The sequence below is a fragment of the Loxodonta africana genome, chromosome 24 (genome assembly GCF_030014295.1).
Source record: "Loxodonta africana isolate mLoxAfr1 chromosome 24, mLoxAfr1.hap2, whole genome shotgun sequence".
Taxonomy (NCBI): domain Eukaryota; kingdom Metazoa; phylum Chordata; class Mammalia; order Proboscidea; family Elephantidae; genus Loxodonta; species Loxodonta africana.
Window position 1 is genome coordinate 22,214,005 of NC_087365.1, and position 24,437 is coordinate 22,238,441.

The 24,437-nt window shown below is 38.2% G+C and overlaps 1 protein-coding gene across 1 annotated transcript in view; it reads left to right on the forward strand.

The window, feature by feature from the left end:
• TMX4 (thioredoxin related transmembrane protein 4) overlaps positions 1-24,437 on the forward strand; it is a 55,538-nt gene that overhangs the window by 10,667 nt on the left and 20,434 nt on the right. Inside the window, exons 2-5 of the mRNA XM_003411537.4 lie at positions 9,857-9,972; positions 19,069-19,114; positions 20,800-20,928; positions 23,617-23,662. Coding sequence (XP_003411585.1) covers positions 9,857-9,972; positions 19,069-19,114; positions 20,800-20,928; positions 23,617-23,662 — 337 coding nt within the window. The remainder of the gene's footprint in view (positions 1-9,856; positions 9,973-19,068; positions 19,115-20,799; positions 20,929-23,616; positions 23,663-24,437) is intronic.

Genomic DNA, 24,437 nt, shown 5'->3' on the forward strand with positions numbered 1-24,437 from the left:
TTAATTTCTGACAAAATAGACTTTAGACTTAAATCCGCCACAAAGGATAAAGAAGGACACTATATAATGATAAAAGGGACAATTGATCAGGAAGATATAACCATATTAAATATTTACGCACCCAATGACAGGGCTGCAAGATACATAAATCAAATTTTAACAGAATTGAAAAGTGAGATAGACACCTCCACATTTATAGTAGGGGACTTTGACACACCACTTTCGGAAAAGGACAGGACGTCCAGTAAGAAGCTCAATAGAGACACGGAAGACCTACTTACAACAATCAACCAACTTGACCTCATAGACTTATACAGAACTCTCCACCCAACTGCTGCAAAATATACTTTTTTTTCTAGTGCACATGGAACATGCTCTAGAATAGACCACATATTAGGTCATAAAACAAATCTTTCCAGAATCCAAAACATCGAAATATTACAAAGCATCTTCTCAGACCGCAAGGCAATGAAGCTAGAAATCAGTAACAGAAAAACTAGGGAAAAGAAATCAAATACTTGGAAAATGAACAATACCCTACTGAAAAAAGACTGGGTTATACAAGACATCAAGAAGGGAATAAGGAAATTCTTAGAAAGCAACGAGAATGAAAATACTTCCTATCAAAGCCTCTGGGACACAGCAAAAGCAATGCTCAGAGGCCAATTTATATCGATAAATGCACACATACAAAAAGAAGAAAGAGCCAAAATCAGAGAACTGTCCCGACAACTTGAACAAATAGAAAGTAACAAAAGAACCCATCAGGCACCAGAAGAAAACAAATAATAAAAATTAGAGCTGAACTAAATGAAAAAGAGAACAGAAAAACAATTGAAAAAATTAACAAAGCCAAAAGCTGGTTCTTTGAAAAAAATTAACAAAATTGATAAACCATTGGCTAGACTGACTAAAGAAAAACAGGAAAGGAAACAAATAACCTGAATAAGAAACGAGAAGGACCACATCACAACAGAACCAAATGAAATTAAAAGAATCATTTCAGATTACTACGTAAAATTGTACTCTAACAAATTTGAAAACCTAGAAGAAATGGATAAATTCTTAGAAAAATACTACCTACCTAAACTAAAACATTCAGAAGTAGAACAACTAAATAGACCCATAACAAAAAAAGAGATTGAAATGGTAATCAAAAAACTTCCAACAAAAAAAAGTCCTGGCCTGGACGGCTTCGCTGCAGAGTTCTACCAAACCTTCAGAGAAGACTTAACACCACTACTACTGAAGGTATTTCAAAGCATAGAACAAGACGGAATACTACCCAACTCATTCTATGAAGCTACCATCTCCCTGATACCAAAACCAGGTAAAGACATTACAAAAAAAGAAAATTTTAGACCTATATCCCTCATGAACATAGATGCAAAAATCCTCAACAAAATTCTAGCCAATAGAATCCAACAACACATCAAAAAAATAATTCACCCTGATCAAGTGGGATTTATACCAGGTATGCAAGGCTGGTTTAATATTAGAAAAACCATTAATGTAATCCATCACATAAATAAAACAAAAGATAAAAACCACATATCTTATCAATAGATGTAGAAAAGGCATTTGACAAAGTTCAACACCCATTTATGATAAAAACTCTTACCAAAATAGGAATTGAAGGAAAATTCCTTAACATAATAAAGGGCATCTAGGCAAAGCCAACAGCCAGTATCACTCTAAATGGAGAGCACCTGAAAGCATTTCCCCTGAGAACGGGAACCAGACAAGGATGCCCTTTATCACCACTCTTATTCAACATTGTACTTGAAGTCCTAGCCAGGGCAATTAGGCTAGACAAAGAAATAAAGGGTATCCAGATTGGCAAGGAGGAAGTAAAGCTATCACTATTTGCAGATGACATGATCGTATACATGGAAAACCCTAAGGAATCCTCCAGAAAACTACCGAAACTAATAGAAGAGTTTGGAAGAGTCTCAGGTTATAAAATAAACATACAAAAATCACTTGGATTCCTCTACATCAACAAAAAGAACACCGAAGAGGAAATAACCAAATCAATACCATTCACAGTAGCCCCCAAGAAGATAAAATACTTAGGAATAAATCTTACCAAGGATGTAAAAGACCTATAAAAGAAAACTATAAAACTCTGCTACAAGAAATTCAAAAGGACATACTTAAGTGGAAGAACATACCCTGCTCATGGATAGGAAGACTTAACATAGTAAAAATGTCTATTCTACCAAAAGCCATCTATACATATAACGCACTTCCAATCCAAATACCAATGTCATATTTTAAGGGGATAGAGAAACAAATCACTAATTTCATATGGAAGGGAAAGAACCCCCGGACAAGCAAAGCATTACTGAAAAAGAAGAAGAAAGTGGGAGGCCTCACTCTACCTGATTTCAGAACCTATTATACAGCTACAGTAGTCAAAACAGCCTGGTACTGGTACAACAACAGGCACATAGACCAATGGAACAGAATTGAGAACCCAGATATAAATTCATCCATGTATGAGCAGCTGATATTTGACAAAGGACCAGTGTCAGTCAATTGGGGAAATAATAGTCTTTTTAACAAATGGTGCTGGCATAACTGGATATCCATTTGCAAAAAAATGAAACAGGACCCATACCTCACACCATGCACAAAAACTAACTCCAAGTGGATCAAAGACCTAAACATAAAGACCAAAACGATAAAGATCATGGAAGAAAAAATAGGATCAACCCTAGGAGCCCTAATACAGGGCATAAACAGAATACAAAACATTACCAAAAATGATGAAGAGAAACCAGATAACTGGGAGCTCCTAAAAATCAAACACCTATGCTCATCTAAAGACTTCACCAAAAGAGTAAAAAGACTACCTACAGACTGGGAAAGAATATTCAGCTATGACATCTCAGACCAGTGCCTGATCTCTAAAATCTACATGATTCTGTCAAAACTCAACCACAAAAGGACAAGCAACCCAATCAAGAAGTGGGCAAAGGATATGAACACACATTTCACTAAAGAAGATATTCAGGCAGCCAACAGATACATGAGAAAATGCTCCCGATCATTAGCCATTAGAGAAATGCAAATTAAAAGTACAATGCAATTCCATCTCACACCAACTAGACTGGCCTTAATCCAAAAAACACAAAATAATAAATGTTGGAGAGGCTGCGGAGAGATTGGAACTCTCATACACTGCTGGTGGGATTGTAAAATGGTACAACCACTTTGGAAATCCATCTGGCGTTATCTTAAACAGTTAGAAATAGAACTACCATACAACCCAGAAATCCCACTCCTCGGAATATACCCTAGAGATACAAGAGCCTTCACACAAACAGATATATGCACACCCATGTTTATTGCAGCTCTGTTTACAATAGCAAAAAGCTGGAAGCAACCAAGATGTCCGTCAATGGATGAATGGGTAAATAAATTGTGGTATATTCCCACAATGGAATACTACGCATCGATAAAGAACAGTGACGAATCTCTGAAACATTTCATAACATGGAGGAATCTGGAAGACATTATGCTGAGCGAAATGAGTCAGAGGCAAAAGGACAAATATTGTATAAGACCACTATTATAAGATCTTGAGAAATAGAAAAAACAGAGAAGAACACATACTTTTGTGGTTACAAAGTGGGGAGGGAGGGAGGGAGGGAAAGGGTTTTTTATTGATCAATCAGTAGATAAGAACTGCTTTGGGTGAAGGGAAAGACAACACACAATACAAGGAAGGTCAGCCTAATTGGACTGGACTAAAAGCAAAGAGGTTTCCGGGATAAAATGAAAGCTTCAAAGGTCAGCGGAGCAGGGGCTGGGGTCTGGGGAACATGGTTTGAGGAGACTTCTAAGTCAACGGGCAAAATAATTCTACTATGAAAACATTCTGCATCCCACTTTGAATTGTGGTGCCTGGGGTCCTAAATGCCAACAAGCGGCCATCTAAGATACATCAATTGGTCTCAACTCACCTGGAGCAAATGCAAAGGAAGAACACCAAGGCCACACGACAACTAAGAACCCAAGAGACAGAAAGGGCCACATGAACCAGAGACCTACATTATCCTGAAACCAGAAGAACTAGTTGGTGCCCGGCCGCAATCGATGTCTGCCCTGCTAGGGAGCACAACAGACAACTCCTGAGGGAGCAGGAGGCCAATGGGATACAGACCCCAAATTCTCATAAAAAGACCATACCTAATGATATGAATGCGACTAGAGGAATCCCAGAGACAATGCTCCCCAGAACTTCTGATGGCACAGGACAGGAACCATCCCCGAAGACAAATCATCAGGCATGAAAAGGACTGGTCAGCGGGGGGGAGAGAGATGCTGATGAAGATTGAGCCAATTAAATTAGATGGACACTGGAGAGTGTGTTGGCAACTCTTGACTGGAGGGGGGATGGGAAGATAGAGAGAGAGGGAAGATGGCAAAATTGGCACGAAACGAGAGACTGAAAGGGCTGACTCAATAGGGGGAGAGCAAGTGGGAGAAGTGAGTATGATGTATGTAAACCTACATGTGACAGACTGATTGGAATGGTATGATTGGAATGGTAAATGTTCACTTGAAGCTTAATAAAAATTAATTAAATATATATATATATTATGGCCTAGAACCTGCCCAGCTCCTTTCTGGACACGAAGGTTACAGCACTTGCTGACTTTGTGAAGCGTTCATTCTAGTGAAAGGAGAGAATTCTGATGAATTCTACTCTCTCTAGCAGGTGTCTTGATTTTCAGAATGCTACTAATTTTTCTCTACATTTTATGACATGTCTTAGGATGCTCTTCTAGAGAAAAAGATTTTAGCGTAAGGTTTTCAACTATTAGGTCATGGAAGAGTTTTTCCAAGATTTTTCAGAAAAAAAGAATAACCAAACCCCTTGCCATTAGATCGATTCTGACTCATAGTGACTTTACATGGGTAATACGTGGTTGGTCTTTCTGATTCCTCTGGCTGAACTCTTATCCAGTAAGCTAAACTGCCTGTTAAAGTATATCTGATAATAAAATGTTCTTTTTTTTTAAAGTTTGCCTACTGCCTCTTTTGCTAGCCCTCTACCAAGCACGATGTCTTTCTCCAGGGACTGGTCCCTCCTGCTAACATGTCCAAAGTACATGAGACAAAGTCTCATCATTCTTTCTTTTAAGGAGCACCCTGGCTGTACTTCTTCCGAGACAGTTTTGTTCATTCTTCTGGCAGTCCATGGTATATGCCGTATTCTTCACCAACACCATAATTCAAAGAGATCAGTTCTTCTTTTTTCCTTATTCATTGTTTAGCTTTCACACACCTCTGAGGAGATTGAAAATACTGTGACCTGGGTCAGGCACACCTCAGTCCTCAAAGGAACACCTTGGCTTTTCAACAATTTAAAGAGGTCCTTTGCAGCAGATTTGCCCAATGCAATGTGTCTTGATTTTTTTTTTTTAATTTTTATTGTGCTTTGAAGTGAAAGTTTACAAACCAAGTCAGTCTCTCACACAAAAACTTATATACACCTTGCTACATACTCCCAATTGGTCTCCCCCTAATGAGACAGCCCGCTCCCTCCCTCCACTCTCTCTTTTTGTGTCCATTCCTCCAGCTTCTAACCCCCTCTATCCTCTCATCTCCCCTCCAGACAGAACGTGCCAACATAGCCTCAAGTGTCCGCCTGACCCAAGAAGCTCACTCCTCACCAGCATCCCTCTCCATCCCATTGTCCAGTCCAATTCCTGTCTGAAGAGTTGGCTTTGGGAATGGTTCCTGTCCTGAGCCAACAGAAGGTCTGGGGGCCAGGACTACTGGGGTCCTTCTAGTCTCGGTCAGACCATTAAGTGCGGTCTTTTTATGAGAATTTGGGGTCTGCCTCCCACTGCTTTGCTGCTCCCTCAAGGGTTCTCTGTTGTGTTCCCTGTCAGGGCAGTCATCTGTTGTAGCTGGGTACCATCTAGTTCTTCCGGTCTCAGGCTAATGTAGTCTCTGGTTTATGTGGCCCTTTCTGTTTCTTGGGCTCATAATTACCCTGTGTCTTTGGTCTTTATTCTCCTTTGCTCCAGGTGGGTTGAGACCACTTGATACATCTTAGATGGCTGCTTGCTAGTGTCTAAGACCCCAGATGCCACTCTCCAAAGTGGGATGTAGAATGTTTTCTTGATAGATTTTATTATGCCAATTGACTTAGATGTCCCCTGAAACCATGGTCCCGAAACCCCCGCCCCTGCTATGCTGGCCTTCAAAGCACTCAGTTTATTCAGGAAACTCCTTTGCTTTCCGTTTAGTCCAGTTGTGCTGACCTCGCCTGTATTGTGTGTTGTCTTTCCCTTCACCTGAAGTAGTTCTTATCTACTATCCAATTAGTAAATATCCCCTCCCACCTTCTCTCCCTTCCCCCTATCGTAACCATCAAAGAATGTTTTCTTCTCTGTTTAAACTATTTCTGGAGTTCTTATAATAGTGGTAGTATACAATATTTGTCCTTTTGCAACTGACTAATTTCACTCAGCATAATGCCTTCAGATTCCTCCATGTTATGAAACATTTCACGGATTCATCACTGTTCTTTATCCATTGTGTGAATATACCATAATTTATTTATCCATTCATCCGTTGATGGGGACCTTGGTTGCTTCCATCTTTTTGCTGTTGTAAACAGTGCTGCAGTGAACATGGGTGTGCGTACATCTGTTCGTGTAAAGACTCTTATTTCTCTAGGATATATTCCAAGGAGTGGGATTGCTGGATCGTATGGTAGTTCTATTTCTAGCTTTTTAAGGAAGTGCCAAATCCATTTCCAAAGTAGTTGTACCATTTTACGTTCCCACCAGCAGTGTATAAGTGTTCCAGTCTCTCCACAGCCTCTCCAACATTTATTATTTTGTGTTTTTTGGATTAAATGCCAGCCTTGTTGGAGAGAGATGAAATCGCATTGTAGTTTTGATTTGCATTTCTCTAATGGCTAATGATCATGAGCATTTCCTCATGTATCTGTTAGGTATCTGAATGCTTTCTTTAGTGAGGTGTCTGTTCATATCTTTTGCCCATTTTTTAAATTGGGTTGTCTTTTTGTAGTTGAGTTTTTGCAGTGTCATGTAGATTTTAGAGGTGAGGTGCTGATTGGAAATGTCGTAGCTAAAATCTTTTTCCCAGTCTGTAGGTAGTCTTTTTACTCTTTTGATGAAATCTTTGGATGAGCATAGGTGTTTGGCTTTTAGGAACTCTCAGTTATCTAGTTTTTCTTCTGCATTTTTAGTAATGTTTTGTATACTGTTTATGCCATGTATTAGGGCTCCTAACATTGTCCGCATTTTTTCTTCCATGATCTTTATTGTTTTAGATTTTATACTTAGGTCTTTGACCCATTTTTAGTTAGTTTTTGTGCATGGTGTGAGGTATGGGCCTTACTTCATTTTTTTGCAGATGGATATCCAGTTATGCGAGCACGATTTGTTAAAAAGACAGTCTTTTCCCCATTTAACTGCTTTGGGGCCTTTGTCAAATATCAGCTGTTCATATGTGGTTGTATTTATGTCTGGATGCTCAATTCTGTTCCTTTGGTCTATGTGTCTGTTGTTGTACCAGTACCAGGCTGTTTTGACTACTGTGGTAGTATAACAGGTTCCAAAATCAGTTTTAAAATCAGGTAGAGTGAGGCCTTCCACTCTGTCCTTCTTTTTCAGTAATGCTTTACTTATCTGCGGCTTCTTTCCCTTCCATATGAAGTAGGTGATTTGTTTCTCCATCTCGTTAAAAGATGTAGTTGGAATCTGGATTGGAATTGCATTAAATCTATAGATGACTTTTGGTAGAATAGATATTTTTATAATGTTAAGTGTTCCTATCCATGAGCAAGGTATGTTTTCACACTTTTGTAGGTCTCTTTTGGTTTCTTTCAGAAGTGTTTTTTACTTTTATTTGTATAAGTCTTTTACATCTCCAGTAAGATTTATTCCTAAGTATTTTATCTTCTTGGGGGCTACTATAAATGGTATTGATTTGGTGATTTCCTCTTCGATGTTCTTTTTGTTGGTGTAGAGGAATCCAACTGATTTTTGTGTGTTTATCTTGTATCCTGATGCTCTGCTGAACTGTTCCATTAGTTTTCTTGAGGATTCCTTAGGGTTTTCTGTGTATAAGATCATGTCATCTGCAAATAGAGATACTTTCACTTTTTCTTTGCCAATCTGGATGCCCTTTATTTCCTTATCTAGCCTAATTGCTCTGGCTAGGATCTCCAGCACAATGTTAAGTAAGAGTGGTGATAAACACCATCCTTGTCTGGTTCCCGCTCTCAAGGGCAATGCTTTTCAGGCTCTCTCCATTTAGGGTGATGTTGGCTATTGGCTTTGTATAAATGCCCTTTATTATGTTGAGGAATTTTCCTTCTATTTTGCTGAGAGTTTTTATCATGAATGGATGTTGAACTTTGCCAAATGCCTTTTCTGCATCAGTTGATAAAACCATGTGATTCTTGCCTTTTGTTTTATTTATATGATGGATTACATTAATTATTTTTCTAATGTTGAACCATCCCTGCGTACCTGGTATGAACCCCACTTGATCATGGTGAATTATTTTTTTTGATATGCTGTTGAATTCTACTGGCTAGAATTTTGTTGAGCATTTTTGCATCTAAATTCATGAGGGGTATAGGTGTCTAATTTTCTTTTTTTGTGGTGTCTTTACCTGGCTTTGGTATCAGGAATATGCTGGATTCATGGAATGAGTTTGGGAGTATTCCGTCCTCTTCTGTGCTCTGAAATAGTCTTTTGATTTCTTGATTGCTGCTTCCATGGGAGTTGATTATGGATCCAAATAAAAAGAAATCCTTGACAAGTCAGTCTTTTTTCTGTTTATCATGATGTTGGTTATTGGTCCAGTTGTGAGGATTTTTGTTTTCCTCATGTTGAGATGCAATCCATACTGAAGACTGTAGTCTTTGATCTTCATCAGTAAGTGCATCAAGTCCTCTTCGCTTTCAGCAAGCAAGGTTGTGTCGTCTGCATAACGCAGGTTGTTAGTGAGTCTTACTTCAATCCAGATGCCACGTTCTTCATATAGTCCAGCTTCTCTAACTATTTGCTGAGCATGATTTTAGTTACCCTACTCTACAGCAACGGGTTTGGTTTTGATGCACATCTGTATTTATCTCTGGATAATACAGGAGAGGAACCATCAAGTTCGACTCAACTCTAGCATGGTGCTCAGTTAATGTTTACTGAATAAAAATATATGTATATAAAACAGCCTCCTGGCTTAAAGGCCTAGGTGTTTCTAGCTCCTCTTCTATTTAAAAACTTGTCCGGTAGAGATATAGCCTACAGTGTCTCCTTTCCTTCTTCGAGTGATTTGGAATTGCTACATGTCTTTGAAATTGACTCACATTCTTTGGGATCCACTAGCAACAGATTGTCTGGTCTCTGCCCATCAGATCTATAGTTCTGATGTATCTGAAACTCTTGGCTAGTTGAGAGACACCTTTGTGAAATTTGCCTCCTTTAGTGGGGCTTTTAAAACAGTATTCTCCCTCAAGGATCAAAAGCTGTCTGGAAAGTGAAAAAATTTGGGTTGAAATTTTAAATTTCAAAATTTCATTGTAAGAATAACATTGAAATACAATATTTTATGCATTACAATAATTTATAAAAATCATCTCAAACTTTGGCTAAAGTTTTTTCTGGGGAATTTATAGTCATGTATTTTTTTTTTTATTAAATCTTAGAAAATGTACTTTTGTATTTCTGCATCAAATGACTTTGGAAAAGTTTGATTTTATACTTAAGAACTTTTTAAAAATGTAAATACTCTATTTTGGTTCTGTGGACAGTTCTTTATATGTTTATCTTGTTGTGCTATTCTTCTCCTACAGTTATGCCCCTTGGTGTCCATCTTGCCAGCAGACCGATTCAGAATGGGAGACTTTTGCCAAGAATGGTGAAATACTTCACATCAGTGTGGGGAAGGTAGACGTCATTCAAGAACCAGGTAGTGTAAATGTTGGACAACAAATGCCAAAGTTTGTTTCCAGTATTTCATTTTGAAATTTTTCAAGCATACAGAAAAGTTGAAAGACTAGAATATTGATTTACCTGTGAACGAATCACCTTGAGTTAACAGGCTACATTTTAGCATTTCTGGGCCTGTCTAATGTATGTATATGTGTGTATATATTTGTATTATTTATTTTTAATTTTTTTCTTTTTGCTGAGCCAATTTGAAAGTAGGTTGCAGACATCATGACACTTTAACTTTCATCACTTCAGGGTATTACACTCTCCCTGTTTATCCCATGCTCTGGCTGACGCAAACAGTTTGCAGTAGGCTGCTAATGTAAAGGTTAGCAGCTCGAACCCACCCAGCAGTGCCACAGAAGAAAGGCCTGGCAATCTGCTTCTTTAAAGATTATAGCCAAGAAAACCCTATGGAGCAATTCTCTGTAACATGGGGTAGCCACAAGTTGGAATCAACTTGATGGCAACGGGTTTGGGCTTTTTTTTTTTGGTTAGTTGTTTTCATAAAGTTTTTTGGACCACAATCCAATCAAGGTTCATAAATTGCATTTGGCTGGTATGTCTTGTTAGTTTTTTATGGCATTGACGTTTTGAAGAGTACAGGCCAGGATGTGCCGAAGTGTTTCCTCGTAGTGACATTTATCTTATTCTATTTTCTGTAAAGTAAAAGTTTGGCCAAGAGGCGTGACTAGATCCAGGGTAGACATTTATGGCAAGAATACTTCATACGTGTTTTATGGCAAGAATACTTCATACGTGTTGCTGTGACTTCGTATTGCATCGGGTCTGAAGGCACCTCCCGTCACCATTAGTGATGTTAAGTTTGAGTCCTTGGTTAAGGTGGTGACACCAAACATCTCAGGCATAGAGAAACAACCTCACTTTGTAATTAGCAGGTGATCTGTGGGGTGATACTTTAGGGTTTTAAAATCCATGATGATCTTGTCACATATTTCACAGTGAACCCTGGTATGGTGAATTTCTAATTTTGTCATTCTGTCTACATTTATTGGAGCCTTGGTAGTGCAGTGGTTAAAACACTTGGCTGCTAACTGAAAGGTTGGCAGTTCGAACCCACACAGCTGCTTCATAGAAGAAAGATATGGCAGTCTGCTTCTGTAAAGATTTACAGCCTTGGAAACCCTGTGGGGCAGTTCCACTGTGTCCTGTAGGGTCACTATGAGTCAGAATCAACTCAACAGCAGTATTTTTTTTTTTTTGGTATCTACATTTATTAGCTGTGAGTTCTGAATATTTTAAAGAGAGAGAAAGAAAGGGATCACTTTTACCCCAAAAAGTGAAGGGAGAGAGAGGAAGCTCTTTTACATCCTGAAAAGATATGCACAATAAATTTGTAGTTTAAAAAAAACTTTACATATTGTATATAAATTAAGAAGAAAAATTGGGCTGTTGTGATCCAAATCTTTAAAATTTGGCTATTTGCAAATTTTATGAAAAATTTATTTTTATTCTATAGATTATCTGTCATCTCTTCCCATCTACTTCAATTTCTGTTTTATCTCCTTATTAGGAAAAAAAAAGTTTGGTATGGAAGTCTAGCTTTCACTTTTAGATAATAAACTGTTAGTTCAGTAAACACAAAGTAATCAATTACCAATTCCCTGGGCAACAAAAGGGATGACGTTTGTTAAGACCCGTGTGTCTGCAAACCCATGGAGAGAGATTTTCATAAAAAGCTGTGCATCTTAATCCTTCGTCTGTTTAAGCCTTCAAACAAAGCTCCCTCTGCCCATCTGCTGTTTAGAGACAGACACGTGATAGTCATTAGCTCATGGCTTTTGGGCTGTTATAATGAGTTATTCTGTTTGAAGATCAAGTCATTACAATTACATTTTTGCTGAGAACAGTCTTTTTGTAATTTGAAATCAGGTGTGAGCCTTGTCAGTCAGTGAGCACCAGACACATTCTGTGAGGGGTTTGTTAGAGGTACAGCTGGCATACTCGCGTTTCAGTCATCTGAGTTCCTCTACCTGATCCGAATTCACAGCATGATTCGAATTAAAAGAATTAAACAGCGTTATGATGGATTCACAAATCTGAAGTCTAATTGAGTATAGTCTTTCTATCTAAAATGTAGACTTAAACAGCCATTTTTCCATTGTGACTGGATTAAGTGCTTTTCGATAATGAAGTGAGAGAGAAATTAATTATGAAGAAATATGTTAAACACAGAATCAGCATTGATATATAGTATTTATGTAATATAAGCTGTATATACTTGAAATATATACCAAGGAGGAAGGAGAACAAACAAAACCCCAAAAAGAAATACAATTGTTTTATATATTAGAACAAGTTTTTAAAAGGCACACACTAAAACCAAACCAAACCCATTGCCGTTGAGTCAGTTCCGACTCATAGTGACCCTTTTAGGCAAGAGTAGAACTGCCCTATACAGTTTCCAAGGAGTGCCTGGTGGATTCGAACTGCTGACCTTTTCAGTTAGCAGTCGTAGTTCTTAACCACCATACCACCAGGGTTTCCCAAAAGGTGGTTGGGCTCTAGAATTCTTTTAAATGATAAAAACTTAAGAACTGTAACTCATAAATAAAAATTCGGAAACAGAATTCTACATGTGTGATTGTTTGAGGGGCCCAGAGAATATCTCACTCAGTTCAGATTATACTGTTTTAAGTTATAATGATAAACTTAATGCTTTCAATTTAATCTTTGAATAGAGTTTAGAAATTATGTGCATTAAGGTCAATAAGGAAGACAAAGTTTTGGCCCCTCATTGAGCTTACATTACAGTGAAGTATATAAACAGTCACAAAAATAAAATGTGACCTAATGAAACCTAATGTTTGATGGTGCTAAGAACTATGAAGCAAAATAAAGCAGAGTAAAAATGATGGGGGCCACTATTTTCAATAGGGTGGGGAGGAAAGGACTGTTTGACCAGAAGTTTTGATACACTGAGAAAGTGAACGTCCACAAGCTCTAGGGGAGGAGCCTGGCAAGCAGATCCAGCTGCATGTGCAGGTGGGAGTGTATTTGGCTTATTTGAGGAAGAGTATGATTGCCAGTGTGATATTAGAGATAAGTAGGGCGAGTGAGGTAGCTAGGGATCTGGTCATGTAGGGTCTTGTTGACTATGGGAGGGAGTTTAGATTTTATCTGAAGTGTGATAGGAAAGAAGCTACTGGCAAGTTTTGAGCCGGGCAGTGACATGATATGATCTGTGTTTTAAGAGTCCCTTTGACTGCAGTGTAGGAAATTGATTGCAGGAGATCAGAAGTAGAAGCAGAAGAGCAGTTGGGAGGTTAATACAGTAGTCTGGAGTTGAGAAGATGGTGGCTTAGAGTGCCAGCAGTAGCGCAATGCACGGTGGTTGAATTTGAGATAACTGCATTTAGCTGGAATATCCAAAAGTATTTTCTGATGCGTTGGTTATAGGATATGGTAGAAAGAAGGAATGGAGAATACTGAGGAAGGATCAGGTTTGGGGTAGGGGTTAAGTTCAGGATGTTTATGAGACAGCCGGATAGCAATGAGCTAGAGGTATCAATTTGGAGATCATCAGTGTAGATTGTATTTGAAACCAAGGGAAGCACTGAAATGACCTAGAGAGTGGGTGATAGAGAAGTATACTGAGGACTGAGACCTAGGGCACTCCGACATTTAGAAGACAAAAAGAGGAAGAAGTTGCAGCAGAGCAAAAGGAGAAGCCAGTGTGGTAAGAGGGAGATGGAGAAGTAGGATGGTTCTGGAAGCCAAGTGAAGACAGCGTGTCTCGTGGGGTACTAACTCACTGGCAAGCCCCTGTGGCAGTTGGTCCCTATTCTTGGAAGCAGAGTAAGTGTTTGCTTCATTTTTACTAAATCTAAGATCCTGATTAAACCGTGGAAAACCATTGAAATGATACTGTATTTCCCTGCAGTCAGACACTTCACTGGATTTTTCTGTATACACGTTTCTGTTCGGTAACAGATACGATTAATATATTCTTTCTTCATGGCTTCCTTGTCGCAGAAGTGCCTAGAGAGGGAAAATTTCATTTCTTTTCTCAGGAGGTAAAATGTAAGAAGAGGAGACAGGAAGAATTTTTTTTTCCCACAATTATGCTAATATTTTATTTCTTCAAAAGCACTTCACAAGAAAATATAAGCATGGCTTCCAATAGGAATGTTACACCTGGACTTGGTACCAAGCTCACAGGTTGAGTTTTGCAAAGAAAAACAGGCTTTCAAGTTAAACAATTTATAACTAAAACTTTAATACCAGGGATTCTCACAAAACACATTACAAATGACAGCATGAAAAAAAATCTTGCGTGGTAACTCAAAGTTCATCTCCACAGCATACCCTTAAACTGGCAGGACGTTGGTATCTTGAATAATCTCAAATTTCTAAATGATGTTACAAATAGTTATCTACTCATATACAGCAATCACATAAGGAATTTATGACCTAAAGTGAAAGTAAAAAACTCTTGAAACCTATCAGATTCTACATCAACTGGGCGACCTCTGCACATTGTGAAGCCTTGGTTGGATTTTTTTTTTTTTTTTTTAAACCTCTAATCTAGTTACATGGTGCAGCTTTTAAAGACCGGTTATCCAATTACAGCTTCATTGTATATCCCAGCTATAGACAAAATTCTTAGTTCAGTTTTTGCCAGTTTTGTTTCCATAATATTAAGACATCACACTTTAGCTGGGCAAGACTTAGAGGTTTATAATCAGTCTATGCAAGACCGAAGTTCAAAACATTCACTTTGCTTAAGGGGACGTTGTAAAGTAATAAATTCTTGGTATTACATACCTCATATGATCCATTTCAGGAAGAATTTTTTAATGTTCATACATATTCTTTAGTTATGTCTGTAACTCTTCATTGGTTTATCTCATAAGAGGTTCTTTTAGGTATTGCAAATAGAAGATAAGATTTTTAAAATGATAAAACTAGGGATTATAAACATGCTGCAGTTTTACAGCTGAGATGTAGAAGTCAAGGAAAGCACAGACCTATGGGTCGGTTTGTGTTACATTGCCTGCTTCATGCTTCATAAACCAGGTGACGTTTCGGTTGAGCTGACTTTAGGAAATTAGATTTAATGTGTATGTAGTTGAACCTTCTGCTCCATGCAGATGAGCTTCGTTGTTAAGGACAGGAAAATAGCTGCTCGTAGTGTACCTGTGGGTGATGAGAGGTAAACCAGATCCCTACCAAGGCCGAGAATAAGCATTGTACTTAAAACCTTCAGTTTATTACAGAAGCCAGCTTAGTTTACTGTACTTCAGTGTTTTATTTTTAATTTTATAAATTATAAAATTTAGTCTTTTTGTATTCTATTATATGGACAACTCTGTTTTCAATCTCAAAGTTAAGGTTAGTTCTACTTTTTATTGTGTTTTCCTTCTGCTACTGTCTTTGGTGTTAATAACTAACATTTAATGAATATTTACTTCAGCCTGTCATCATGTTAAGAACTTACGTGCCTTTTAGCTTCTCAGCAGCTCTATGAAGAACAAACTGTTCATCTCCAAATTACTCACAAAACTAAGGCTCAGAGAGATGAACATGCCAAGGCAACGCAGCTAAAAACTGGTGGAACAAATGCGGCTAGCCATCCCTATTTTCTTAATATTGAGCTTTAATTTCTTGTATTTTTACACATCGTGTAATTTCATATTATAATTTATCTTCTTCCTCTAACCTTTTAACTCTTCTTTTTCTTCTGCTGTATACATTTAAGATAAGTTTGCTGATAAGATATTAAAATTTTTTCAGCATTCTAGATTTATGGCCTTTTTCGTGTTGCAATACAGCCATCATTCTAAAGTGGAAGTTACCCTTGAAGTACAAAAGGCACGCAGAAATTTTGGGACACTTGTGGTTTATTTAAAAGTTTAAAAATGCACTGGATTCTTTCACACTCTCTGAAGTTCCTTGACGTGAACCGTTACTCAAACCTTGAAATGAGTTGCTGTGGTGCTGTTATAATTCTTTGTTAAGATACACACCTAATTTGTTTTTACACCCTGAAGCTACAACCTCAGAACTACAGATGGTGCTTCTCTATTCCAGGTGGTCATGTTTCAAATTTCCAGGCCATGAAAGTTTTCCCTGACACATCATAGCAACAGTATAAAAGGTAGAGGACATTTTTGGAGAACTGAGATGAGGACCAGAGCTATCTGACCTCTTTCAGTCTTTCAGAAGTCACTGTTATCTTGCTAAGAATTTTCTGTGGTGTTGGATCTTCAGGGCCTTAGCAATGTGTCACAGTCCAAGGAGTACTTACTATATGGCAGACACTGTGGTCTGTATGCTTTATAAATTTAAAATCATTTAAGTGACTGTCCCAGATTAAAACTAAGAAGACACAGCTAGGGTTTGACCCCAGTCAGGCTCTCTCGAGGAGTCCCTGTACCTTTCCTCTTTATGTAATAGGTAGACAGGAATGCTTGAAAGAAAACAGTACAGCCAGGTGTGTTCACATTTGGAAATACAGTTTTTCTAGTATATAATTCGATGTGTCTTATAAAAATTTTTTTCTTTATTTTTTGCCATCTCCGGTAATGACCAGGAAACCCTGGTGATATAGTGGTTAAGTGCTACTGCTGTTAACGAAAAGATTGGCAGTTCAAATCCACCAGGCGCTCCTTGGAAACTCTGTGGGGCAGTTCTGCTCTGTCCTGTAGGGTCACTATGAGTTGGAGTCGACTCGATGGTAGAGGGTTTTTGGTAATGATTAAGAATTTATGTAGGATTTAAAAGAACAAATTTTTTGAAAATTATTTTAAGTGATACATAATATTTATTAGAAACCCTGTCTGATCATTCTGATAAAAATAAAATCTAAATTGATAACTTTTAAGTGACTGGATACTAGTTATTTGTTCATTCTGTTTTAAAAGATCATATAAACAAAGTGTAATTCCCTAACTTCATAACTCTTCTTAGATGGATTTTTGAGTGGTTGTAAGAATCTGTAGCTAGGAAAGAGGTGAGATATGAAACTATTTCTAGTAATTATTTTTAAACCAAAGCATATAATAGTTTTTAAACACTTAAACCCATTCCAACTCATAGCGACCCTATAGGACAGAGTAGAACTGAGTAGGACAGAGTGGAGTTTCCAAGGAGCACCTGGTGGATTTCAATTCAACTGCCAACCTTTTGGTTAGCAGCCATAGCACTTAACCACTATACCACCAGGGTTTCACTTAGGAATACTAATACTTATTCCCCCTGAGAATTTAGAGTTGGAAATATGCTAAAAGATCTATCTGTTCCCTGCAAAGGTGGAACTGCTAGCAATGTTAAAGGTGAAAAATGCCCTGTAGACAGAGGTGCTTGTTACAGTCCTCAGTCACCTTCTCCCCAGGTCACTTGTGTTTTTGTATTGCCAGTAATACAACTTTTGTTTTTTAATATACAATGATAAATGTATAGAGAAAATGTTTGTTTTTCTGACATTGTGTTTTTATCCTCAGAGTACTCTGCTTCCCTTTAAGTGCCATAGGGATGTTTTAGAGTTCACTGTCTGACATAGGGGTCCCTGGGTGGCACAGTCAGTTAAGTGCTCAACTACTAATTGAAGATTCACAGTTTGCACTCATGGAAAAAAGGCCTGGTGATCTGCTTCTAAAAGGCCATAGCCTTGAAAACCCTGTGGAGTGCAGTTCTCTGCATGCTTGGGGTCACCCTGAATCTGGAATTGACTCAACAACAAACGGTTTTTTTGTGTGTGTTGTTGTTTGATATGGGAAAAAATAAAGGATCTTTCTTTGGGAACACTCATATCAATTAATATATTATTATACTTTATTTGGTTTTAATTTATAAGTGGGAGGAGATCAACTTTCCTGTGTTATTGAAAGTAAAGCTTCAAATTTAAATTGATGACCTAGAAAGATGTAAAATTTGAGTGACTTGATTTAAATGGATAATGTTTGATTTTGTCCAGATTGTTCTTAGGTGGGAAAGTCAGAAGTGATGAGAAGTTTTAAACTGATGTCTCTGTCATTTTTCCAGGCTGGGATAGCCCAAAGAAACCTTCTCCCTGGTGGGCAGGAGAATCCTTTAGCTCGCCTTCTCTTTGTCAGAACCAGGCTTACTTACTCTTGGAGCCCATGTTTTATTTATTTGTAAACATTTTATTCAGGTTTTTGTTCATATCCCTTTTCTTCATATCATCTATTTTAGTTTTTAGTCATGATTGTGATTAATTGATAAATTTATTTTTCTCTGCCACTAGACTCTAAGCTCTGTGAGAGAACAGAAACTGTACATGTTTTTGTTTATCTGTGTGTCTTGAACACTTATTACAATCCCTGGAACAAAAAAAGATGCTTAGCAAATATTTGCTGAGTGACTTAAGGGTTTTATTTGTGTGTATCCAGCACAGCATTTAACATGCGGTTAGTATTTAGTAAAGGTCTGCTAAGACAAACTGAAAAAAAGATGTTTACTGTACATATATTCCCTTGACAGTACTCACAAATCGTAAATGTGCAAAGATTATACACAATCTTATTTCATACTCTTTATTTTTCTTTTTAAACTTCTACCTGATATAATAATTAATACTTGTAAATTATTGAGTTCTATATATTGTACCACACACTAAGCTAAGCACTTAGTATACTTGACCTAATCTAACCTCAGAACAGTCTTATGAATAGGCTTTAAAACTCTCATTTTACTGTTTCGGTAACTGAAGCTCAGAGAGCTTCAGTAATTTATTTCAAGTCACAGAGGTATTAAATGGGGAAGTTAGTATTTATGCCATGGTGTATGACTCCAGATGCACCCTCTCAACCACCACACAATCCCAAATGAGTTCAGGCCAAAAAAACTCCAGGGTAACACCTTGAAAATAAGCAAATTGCGTGTCAGTGACTAGAAAGTGTTAAGCAATTAGAAATGGTTAAAAATCAAATTTAAGTCAAAAAATAAATACCAAATGTGATTATAATTATAATGATTTAAATAATATGGTTATGAAAGCAAGCTCAAGGCTGCATGTTCCTAGAACTTAAATAAGTGCTTGGGTTACCTGAATTTGACTTTAACTATTTCTTGTTTATGCATCTTGTAGGTTTGAGTGGCCGCTTCTTTGTCACCACACTACCAGCATTTTTTCAGTAAGTTTAAATAATATTCTGGTCTTACAAAGATTAGAAACGATTGATGTGTATCAGGAATGCTTAGTTTTTTCCACAATGAACATTCATTCATCTTAACATTTGAGGGGAGAAAGACGATCTGCACAGAGTGATAGCTGTCAGAGGAGAGGTGTGCCTAGAAAAAGAGAACCTAATTTCAGGCAGGAACGAGAGGGAGAGAAGGGGTCAGAGAAGATTTTTCTGATGATGTAAAAGATGGAATGATTCCTAATAGATATGGAGAGATCGGTTACGCAGCCAAGGTAGAGAAGGCCTTTCCAGATAGAGGAGGCAGCATGTAAAAGCCTAGGAGAAAGTGCTGCACCTTCTGAGAACTGTAACTATTTTTGTATGGTTGGCCCATAGGGTGTTGGGTCACCTGGGTGATGAGGCTGGAGAGGCTCAGGGCAGTGATGTTGTAAAGAGCAAAGAAAGGATGGATTCCAGAGATGCTTAAAAGGTAGGATCAGTGGGATTTGGTGACTGATTTAACCATAGGGAAGGAAGAACCAATGATGACTTCAGTCAGACCATGTATAACCAGTGAATCCTATTGCCATTCTTCAAGCTAAGAAACTATTAGAATATGATGAGGTTTAGTAGATAGAGGCAAAATAGAAAAGGGACTCAGTGTGAAGTGCCCATACTAATTCTAAATGGAGAAATTCAGGTGACTTTTTTGTTGTTGTTGTTGTTCGGGATCTAGAGCTCAGAGGAAGAATCTAGACTGGAGATGTGTGTTGGGAATTCATCGGCATTGAGGCAGATACCAGTTGAAGTATATCTAGAGAAAACAGATACAATGGGAAGAGAAGCAGGTCAAGTATAGAACCTGGGATTGACCAACATTAGCTTATCTTCAAAGGAAGACAAGGGAACTAAGAACGATGGTTAGAGTAGTAGGGAGAAATCCAGATGGTCATGTCAAAAAATCCACGGGAAAGGAGGAAAAAAGGGATATGGCTGTTCAATAGTGGACATTGCCAAACACAGGTGAAGTAAGATTGGCAGAAAAGTACTCCACGGATGTGGCACTTAGGAGCTATTGAGGACCCCCGGTATGAGCAGTTTCAGTAAAGTCATGAAAGCAGAGCCCACATTGATACCAACTAGCGAATGAGTAATAAAGAGGAAAAAATAGCAAATAAAGACTCTTCCCCTGAGAAGGTTGACCATGACAAGAAGGTGAGGGGGAGGGAAGGCACAAGGGGGATGTGAGACTAAGACGTGTTTTGTTGATTTTGAGGGGAGGAACTTGAATGACATAAATTTGGAAATATGGATACAATTATTTTTAACTTGATAACAATTGCTGTTTTGCTGTTGTAAGAGAAAAATTAAAATAACTAGTAGCAAAAATAATAAAAAGTAACTTGGCAGATTAAACATTGCCAAGAACTTTGCTTATAGTCACAAATAGTACAGTGATAAGAAAAAATGTTTAATGTTTTCAGCTTTGGAATTTCTCATTTGTAATAGATTAAAATTTATGCATGTCTGACTATAATTATTCATGTCTGACTATAATTTTTTTTTCTAGATTTAAGCCGTTGAAAATTCAGAGTGAAGCTCACTTGTAAAACTAATAGTCAATATGGTTTTTATTATCTGTAGCACCTGTTATTTTAATGGATTTATTTTCTATTTGTTTTTATAATTTATAGTGCAAAGGATGGGATTTTCCGCCGTTACCGGGGCCCAGGAATCTTCGAAGACCTGCAGAATTATATCGTAGAGAAGAAATGGCAATCAGTCGAGCCTCTGACTGGCTGGAAATCCCCAGCTTCTCTAACGTAACTTGTTATTTTTTCAATGACAAAATGTTATTAATAAAGCAGGAGGTATCAGGTTAACAGCGCTGGGGCCTTCAAAGCCTACATTTTCCTGTGTATTCCCCACCAGTTCCCCAGACCACACATGACCATACTTATCCCATGCGGTATTTTTAGTTTTATGACCCACATATGTTTCAGTTAGTTCTTATTATACTAGAAAGTAAGTAGCCAGATTTCAGTGGGTTATAGAAGGCTTCTCCTTTAGCTTTTGCATAAGCCATGCTGATTGTGTTCTCTTGAAAAAAAAAAAAAATTAATATTGAGCACATTTACAATTCTTTCTTCTTTTTACATTATTGATGAAATGGAGGAGTAACTTTTTCTTTAATTGTAGTTCATGAAGAAATTGCTGTTGTATCTTATGCAAAAAAATCTATGGTATCTTTAGCTTCCAAGCAGAATAATGCTGGGTGTAACTTTTGGCCGTGATGATAAAGTATATAGAAGGTGCAAGCCAGGTAAAGAAAAGAACAGGGGGAAGAATATTCCCAGGAAAGGATGTAGCATGTTCATAGGCTCTAATTTAGAAAAAAGCTTGGCGTGCGTGAGGAACAGAAATGTGGTACTAGCATAAGATGAGTAAGAGAGGCAGGCCAAAGCTGGACCACTCAGGGCCATGTGTCTATGGTGAGGAACTTGGATTTTATCAGTACATGCGATGAGAAACTGACTCTTAAGAGATTGGAGGGAGGAAGAGTGGTTGAGGTGCAACCAGTCAAAAGGGTGTCTTAGTAGCTCAGCCTAGGAATGGTGGTAGCCTAGATCAGAGTGGCATCAGTGGGGTTGGAGAGAATGGACCCATATAAGATATCTTTTAAGGTAAACTTGACCAAGGTGAAGGAAAAAAGAGGATTCACAAATAAAAACTCCTGGGTCTCTGGTTTAAGCACTTGGTGGATTTTGATACCAGTTACTGATTTGAGCAAAAGAAAATCAAGGATTCTGTGTTGGACAAGTTTGAGATGCAGACGTTTTTGTAGAGCTCTCTACATGGGTACATGAGATGGATCTCCATGGAGAATTCAGGAATACAGTTACAAATCTGGGAGTCACCAGCATACAGACAATGTTCAAAGCCTCCAAAAAGGTGGAATCACCTAGAGACAGGGAAAGAGAGAAGAGTGAACCATGAGAGACCTCAACATTAAGAGGTTAGGTAAAGTAGGAGACAGCAAAAGGGAATGGAAAATGAGCACCAGTGAGGCAGGAGGAAAGGGGAGTGTGGTTTCCTAGAAGCCAAGAAAAGAGTGCTTAGAAGGAGGGAGTAGTTGCTTGTGTCCCATGTTACCAAAAAGTGAAGAAAGATAAGTCTAAGATGTGGACATTGAATGCAACAATATGAGGACATCATGGCTTGATAAGTAGCATTAGTGCAGTAGTCAGGATGGAAGCCAGATTTAAATGGGTTAGAAGTATATATGTATAGTGATGAAGAGAAAATAGCAAGTATAGACTACTTTTTGGAGAAGTTTGTCAATGAATCTAGAGGGCCATGGGAGGGCCAGGATGCTATTTTTAAAACATAGAAGAGAGTAGAGCATGTTTGCATGCCAGAGAGGGAGAAATTGCTAATGTAGGAAGAGGGAATGACTGAAAGAGTCATGTCATTAACAAGACCAACAGGATGAGATCCAAAGCACAGTGGAGGAATTACAATTGTGGAGGAGCCCTGGTTGCACAGTGGTTAATGTGCTTGGCTGCTAACTGAAAGGTCAATGGTTCGAAACCACTAACCATTCCCTGGGAGAAAGATGGCGGCAATCTGCTTCTGTAAAGATTTCAACCTAGGAAATCCTATGGGGCAGTTCTACTTGTCCTACAGGGTCACTATGAGTTCGAATCGACTCGATGGCATGGGGTTTTAGGGCAGATAACCCTGGTGATGCAGTGGTGAAGCATTCAGCTGCTAACTGAAAGGTTGGAGTTCGAAACCCACTAGGTGCTCCTCAGGAGAAAAGACCTGGTGATCTGCTTCTGTAAAGATTATAGCCTTGGAAACCCTTTGAGGCAGTTTTCCTCTGTCCTTGAGGGTCCTACGAGTCGGAATTGACTTGACAGTGATGGGTTTTGATTTTTAAGGCGAATAGACCAAGAGAAGGTGGATGCAGGTGGATGTCAGGCTCAGGTTTAGTGGTAGGGAGATAGGAGAGATCACATACTGGCTTCTGATTTCTCGGTTTCATAGGAGGAGTGTTTGGCAACCGAGAGTGCATGGGAAGGGGAGGATGGGTAAGGTTTGAAGAGAGCAAATAGAAATTTTGCTATCATCTCAGAGCCTAAAGAAATCCAGTGGGAGTGGGCAGTATTGAGCACTCCTCCAGGATTATGAAGAGAGACGAGTCAGCTGGGTCATGTGATTTTTTTTCCCCCCCAGTGACATTCAGCTGCTCAGGGTTGGGGCTTTAGCTAGGTATGTGCAATGGAAAGAAAAAGGGCCACAGGAATTTGAATGTATATGCAATGGAGTGATTCAGATGATAAGTAGGCTCTATAAGAATGGAAATTAGTTCAAGAGAGAGGGAAATATATAGCAGGGGAGGGGGTCAGTAGAGGGGCCCTCCCTTAGACTTGAATTTTGGTTTCTTTTTTGTAGTATATGTGACCAGTGATTCTCCTCTCTTTATTAACTAATTTATTTATTTTTAGAATGTCTGGAATGGCTGGTCTTTTTAGCATCTCTGGCAAGATATGGGTAAGTGATCTTAAATATGCCCTTTGAAATTATATTCCCAGAGAGTTTTATTTAAGACTAATAATGTGGCTTCTAAACAGTAGGAAAGTAAACATTTTATAAATACTTTCATACTTTCACTTTTGTTCTTAAATCACACAGCTGTTCTCCTGTGGTGTCTTTGTGTAGAAAGGCACAAGTTGAACAGGGGACCCGTAAGTACTGTGTAGAAGTCATATTTTCTTAGGTCAGTAATGAAACCCTTTATCAAAGCTGAAGGCCTTATATGGTTTTACTTCTATCTTGTTTTCCTATTCTTTTGATCCCAACAGATCAAAGAATGCAGAAACCTGAAAGTGGTTCCGTATGTCAGGGGTCAGAAAACTACTGTGAGGACCGGCTGCCTGTTTTTGTAAATAAAGTTTTGTTGAAACACAGCCATGCTCATTCATTACATATTATTTCTGTCTACTTTTTTTTTTGCAGTACAGTGGCACAGTTGAGTCGTTAGAGATTGTGTGACCCACAAGCCTAAATATTTACTATTTGCCCCTTTAAGGAAAAGCTGTATACTTCTGCTTTATGGGATTGTGTCATTGCAGTGACTTTCAGAGTGTTAAGAACTGTTATTCAGGTTAAAATGTTGACTTATATAATCTTGACTATGTCACATAGCCTTTTGTTCCCCTTGATCTGTGGAAGTGGGCTAATCCCTACCCGATTTAACAAGATTATTCTAGAATTAAATATTATCTCCTTAAAATGTTTTTAAAAATCTTCAGAGTGAGTCCCTACA